The following is a 6,000-nucleotide window of genomic DNA, read 5'->3' as shown; positions in this document are numbered from 1 at the left end:
GGTAGTCTGCAGCCCTCCCCGGATCAGCAGAGGGGGTGGAGCAGCGACCGGGACGGCTCGGAAGAGTGGGGTAATTGGCCGGGTACAATCGGGGAGAAAAAGAGGGGGGGGACTCTAAAGGGATTATGAAGGGGTATAATGAACGTGAAAACATAAGAATAGCAGCCCATAATTACAATCTGTATTTCTACGAGTAATATTTACGTAAACTATGTGGACCTTCCTATTTAAGGGTGTAAGCCGTAGAACATCCATACACACTCCTGGCCATGTCCAGGTCACCAGACTATACGTAGCTTCATAATGGCATCTAACGGGGAAGAGAGACAACAACAGAGCTGCCATAGATGCAGTTTTGCTGCTAATCTCTAAATGTTGGCACGGTTTTCAGTTTACAGGGCCAACAATGCGAGAGAGAGAGCTGTTTGAGAGCGGTCTATGCAGCTACTGACCTACAAAGTTAAAGGCAGTTACAAGGTAAAAGTACTTTTGCAATCAACAGTGGACACACTCCACTCTTTCAGCATGTTTGCCTTGACTTAGCTGCTTACCATCGAGACCCTTTTCAAATGTCGTGTCTTTCAGTAGCAGTGAAAGGCAGCGAGAAAATATAAACGGCCCCTACCTTCCAAGGTTCTGCAGGTGTTTCATTCATGCCCATGGTAGCTTCCGGATTTTAATCACACAACAAAAGCATCCCTGGTTCTCTGCAGTGGCGCCCCCAAGGGGTGGGCAGGGGTGGCCACGGCCACCCTGATACTATCCCTGGCCCCCCCGCTGGCCCCCCCAGCCAAGAGTCGCATATGAAGAATATGCCTCTGATTATGCATAATATGCTTCTATCTGATATTTTACATTAGGTGCTGTTCATTTAAATATTTTTCTTAACTCTCATATTGACAGTTTTCAACTAGTCTATACAGTATACTACAACAGCATCACAGAATTCCCAAAATTCAGTCATGGCTTTTGGTTTTGGTGTGCCACCCCAATATTTTCAGTGGCCCCATTTGGCCAACCCTATGAAACATTTCTTGGGGCGCCACTGGTTCTCTGGCAAGAATGTTTTTTTTTTTTTTTTTGCATTTCAAAACAACGATACCTGCTGTGATTGGGTGGTCAGAGTTCGGGTTTGCAGAAATCCAGCAGTGTTAAAGTACGACGAAGCATTCTTGGGGCTAGTAGTGCTTGTTTATGTTTTCCAGTTCAGTTTCTGAACTGCCGAGCAATTGGTTGAAGCCAGTGGGGTTTTAGCAGATGGTTAAACTTGTGACGTGCCATTCCCACTAACCCACTGAGCACTTGACCCGATTTCAATGTGCTGATTTACGCTTGAGCTTTCATCTCAGAGTATAATCCGGCTAAATGTAGCCCGCTTTTGGACCACGTTGAAACCGGGTCTACTGCTCAGGGGGATAGACCTCTTAAGACCTCCTGGACCCACTCTCAACCGTCCCTCTTTTAATAGCCAAGCTGCGCTTTCAAATTGGTGCTCACCAACATAGCACAAGGGGGTATTTCTTCAAATTCTGCTTCGTGGTGACCTGAGAAAATACTTCTTAAGTTCACAGAGGGGTTGGCGGCTGCGATCTATAACCTTACGGTTTCAACACCACGACAAACACATCACACTCATACTGTATGGCACAATCCAAGTCTGTATGACCTGGCCTATAAAAGTTAAAATATGGACAAATGTACACTGCACTCACATCAACATCGAGTTTAACACGTTTCATCTTAAAATATTTTCTCTTTCTTCCTTTCTTCTAATAAGATAAAATGAGAGATCCTTCCTTCCCTCCTCCTGAAAGGACCTCGTATTTGAAGGACATGACGGTCCATCAAAACACAGCGGTAGTGAAGGGGTTTGTGAGGTGGCTGAGGCAGTCAGTACGCCGTCTCCTTGACGATGTTGGAGGAAAAGGTGTGGTTGCTTGAGATACTGATGGAGTGGCGGGTCAAGGCACGGCGATGCCTCCTAGGCGGGTGGCGGCAGGGCAGGCAAACATATCGCAGTGTCGAGAAGAAGATTTGGCGGTAGTTGGCAGACACCAGGTTGTAGAGAACTGGGTTGATGGCTGAGCTCACGTAGAAGAGAACGTTGGTCAGCATGTAGAAGTAGTGGTAGAAGTCATACAAGCCCCTGTAGAGGAAAAGACAGGAGAGGGACTATTAACAGCGATGAAGAGGGAGGTGAACAGCTTTCACCTGCCATATTCCACACATGGTAAGACCGGAACCGGTTGACTTTAACGCGTCTAGCGAGACTGGTATGAAACCCAGGTACAAACACAAAGCTAAGTACACAACACGCTCAAAGACGTTCGAGTGCAGCATTGCCTGCGATGTAGTGCTGGAGCAGCCTCTGGGGTCGAGTGCCTTATTCAAGGGCATTTCGGCAGTGAAGAGGAGTCTGTGGATGAAGATGCCATTACATTGATTGAGTTAGTGATTTAATACCAGCATTCTTCATTGCCTTCTGTCAGGATTCAGAGCAACGATCACAGTTTCCATGGCAACCGTTCCCCCTCTAGGCCATCCTTACATACTTGAAGTGTTGAGTGTTTTTACGTTTTACGCCGCGCCCTGACTGGATGCCATGTGAGTGAGTTTGGTTGCTTTACTGGAATATCCTTCGACACCACTGTGAGCCGAACTTCTGTCGGACGCCCAGTTTCTATTTACTTCCTGTCGCTCGCTTTCCGACAGGAAGTGTCACCAACGAGGAACATCTCCAGTCCGATCTCGAGTGCATAGCTGATAGGCATGTGGCTTGTTCACGTGACAGTTTCAGCGTGGACAGCGTGCGTGGACAGCGTGCACTTTCAGCACAGAGGCAAATTCATCTCGGAGTAATTTCCTCAGTCCTTTCATCAAAACGACAAGCATAACGTCACATTACAGTTTATGAATTTACCACCTATGTTTAAGGTAGATGTGATTGTTGTATGAGGAAGTCGGGAGTTGCAGAGAAGTATGTAGGAGTGGTGCAGGATCTGTATGAGGGAAGTGTGACAATGGTGAGGTGTGCGGTTGGAATGACAGATGGGTTCAAGGTGGAGGTGGGATTACATCAAGGATCGGCTCTGAGCCCTTTCTTGTTTGCAATTGTGATGGACAGGTTGACGGACGAGATCAAGCGGGAGTCTCCATGGACTATGATGGTTGTGGATGACATTGTGCTCTGTAGCGAGAGTAGGGTGCAGGTGGCGGAGAGCCTGGAGGGGTGGAGGTATGTACTGGAGAGAAGAGGAATGAAAGTCAGTAGGAGCAAGAGGGAATACCTATGCGTGAATGAGAGGGAGGAGAGTGGAATGGTGAGGATACAAGGAGTAGAGGTGATGAAGGCATATGAGTTTAAATACTTGGGGTCAACCGTCTAAAGTAACGGGGAGTGCAGAAGAGAGGTGAAGACAGAGTGCAGGCAGGGTGGAGTGGGTGGAGAAGAATGTCAGGAGTGATTTGTGACAGAAGGGTACCAGCAAGAGTTAAAGGGAAGGTTTACAAGATGGTTGTGAGACCAGCTATGTTGTATGGTTTGGAGACAGTGGCACTGACGAAAAGACAGGAGATGGAGCTGGAGGTGGCAGAGGTGAAGATGATAAGATTTTCATTGGGAGTGATGAAGAAGGACAGGATTAGGAACGAGTATATTAGAGGGGCCGCTCAGGTTGGACGGTTTGGAGACAAAGCAAGAGAGACAAGATTGAGATGGCTTGGACATGTGTGGAGGAGAGATGCTGGGTATATTGGGAGAAGGATACTGAATATGGAGCTGCCAGGGAAGAGGAGAAGAGGAAGGCCAAAGAGGAGGTTTATGGATGTGGTGAGGGAGGACATGCAGGTGGCTGGTGTGACAGAGGAAGATGCAAAGGACAGGAAGAGATGGAAATGGATGATCCGCTGTGGCGCCCCCTAACGGGAGTAGCCGAAAATAGTAGTAGTTTAAGTTAGATGTGATGGCAATATTAGGTTATCAAAAATATGTTAAACAAGTAACAAGTTTTGTTTGTAACTGCACAAAGTCAATAAAGGTTGACTCAAATCATAGCTAAGTGATGCTAAGCATGCTGTCTTCTTCCAGAACGCTGATGTTGGTGCGTCTGTCCTTCCAGCTGTTTCTCAGGATCTTTCATAAGGATCTTTGGTGGTATTGCTCCAGGGCTCTGAGGTGCCTGCTGTAGGTGGTCCATGACTCTGTTCCATACAGCAGATTGGGGAGAATAACAGCTCTGTAGACCAGGAGTTTTGTTTGGGTCTTTAGGTCTCGATCTTCAAAGATGATTTTCCTGAGTCTGGCATAAGAGAGCGGTAGTGATAGCAAAGGCAAAAGCTGAGACGCGTATTTTCCTTTCTTAATTTTATTTCTGATTTTTCCCTTTATCTCCCAGTTTAGTGGCCAATCGATCCCTACTTTAGTTCAAACTCCCACCCTCGTACTGTATGCGTTCGCCAACTGCATCTCTCCGGCCGGCAATCTCGAAGGAGACACCTCGCCACTTCTGTGACCAGGCGACTCCAGGCCGAACCACTGCTTTTCCCCACACACCCAGAGACGCATCCATGTGACGAACACAAGCCGACTCCGCCCCCCTATCGAAGACAGCGTTCCCAATTGTTGCTGCTTCATCGAGTCCGGCCATAGACGGATCTGACGAGACCGGGGCGCGAACCCCGGTCCCCAGTGGGCAACTGCATCGACACAAAGCCGATGCTTAGACCGCTACACCACCGCGGACCCTTTCTTTTCTTTCTTTTCTGATTTCCCCCATTTTCCCCCCAATTGTATCCGACCAATTTCCCCACTCTTCCGAGCCGTCCCGGTCTCTGCTCCACCCCCTCTGCTGAGCCGGGGAGGGCTTCAGACTACCACATGCCTCCTCCCATACATGTGGAGTCACCAGCCGCTTCTTTTCACCTGACAGTGAGGAGTTTCACCAGGGGGACGTAGCGCGTGGGAGGATCACGCTATTCTGTCAGGATTCAGAGCGTAGCGTAGCGGTCTATTCCATTGACTACCAACACGGGGATCGCCGGTTCGGATCTCCGTGTTACTTCTGGCTTGGTCAGGCGTCTCTACAGACACAATTGGCCGTTTCTCGGGTGGGAAGCCAGATGTGGGTATGTGTCCTGGTCACTGCACTAGCGCCTCCTCTGGTCGGTCGGGGTGCCTGTTCAGGGGGAGGGGGGAGGTGTACATTACAGCATGGAAATGGGGAGAACAAGGAGATGCCGGGAAGGAGGAGAGGTGGAGGCAAATTTTAACTTTAAGAAAGAGGAGGAGAATGAAGGAAGACGGAATAAAAGACAGAAGAGTCGTTGTAGTGACGGCACAGGAAGGGAGCCTGCAGCTTCCAAACATTCAGCGATGCTCGAACCTGCGAACGCTACAAATCAACAGAGAACCCAACAATGTGCAGACCTACAAACAGGATTAGGAGAAAGCGCACAAGTCATTTACATAGTACACACATGCACATACACACACACACACACACACACACACACACACACACACACACACACACACACACACACACACACACACAAGGAAAAGCGCCGGGCCATGTGTCAAGCGAGACAGCAGCATGCGGGGATTTATCAGTTTAGCGTGACACTGCTGTGAAGCGTCTCCATTACACAAGAATCTTGGGTATTGATCCATCCCGGTCTACGTAATGGATAAGGGTCATTAAGGCACGTGAAGAGGTTATACCACATGGCCAAAAGTTTGTGGACACCTCTGCTAATTAGTGGGTTCAGCATGGATTTTTGCAGGAGGTTGTGTGTCAATCCATTGCACATTGGTCTGTGAAGCAACATGCAGGCCGGCCATTACAGGAAGCCGGGAGCACAGCTGAAGGGCACATGGGAGCAGTAGAGGTACGTGACCTTTTCCTGTTGTTCGACACAGACATCGGTATGTCTCATTTGTCTTTTTTCCCTCTCCAACACAGACACAAAGGAGGATGGATGGACACTCTTTCACTTGCACGG

General features: G+C 48.6%; 1 protein-coding gene across 1 annotated transcript in view; it reads right to left on the bottom strand.

The window, feature by feature from the left end:
• Positions 1-1,890: 1,890 nt before the first annotated feature.
• The window catches only part of LOC130108207 (neurotensin receptor type 1-like), a 781,327-nt gene continuing 777,217 nt past the window's right edge, over positions 1,891-6,000 (bottom strand). Inside the window, exon 4 of the mRNA XM_056275067.1 lies at positions 1,891-2,146. Within this exon, the coding sequence (XP_056131042.1) occupies positions 1,891-2,146 (256 nt within the window). The remainder of the gene's footprint in view (positions 2,147-6,000) is intronic.

The sequence above is a fragment of the Lampris incognitus genome, chromosome 2 (assembly GCF_029633865.1).
Source record: "Lampris incognitus isolate fLamInc1 chromosome 2, fLamInc1.hap2, whole genome shotgun sequence".
NCBI classification, from domain to species: domain Eukaryota; kingdom Metazoa; phylum Chordata; class Actinopteri; order Lampriformes; family Lampridae; genus Lampris; species Lampris incognitus.
The sequence above is the reverse complement of the archived record's forward strand: the minus strand, read 5'-3'. Positions and strand labels throughout refer to the sequence as shown.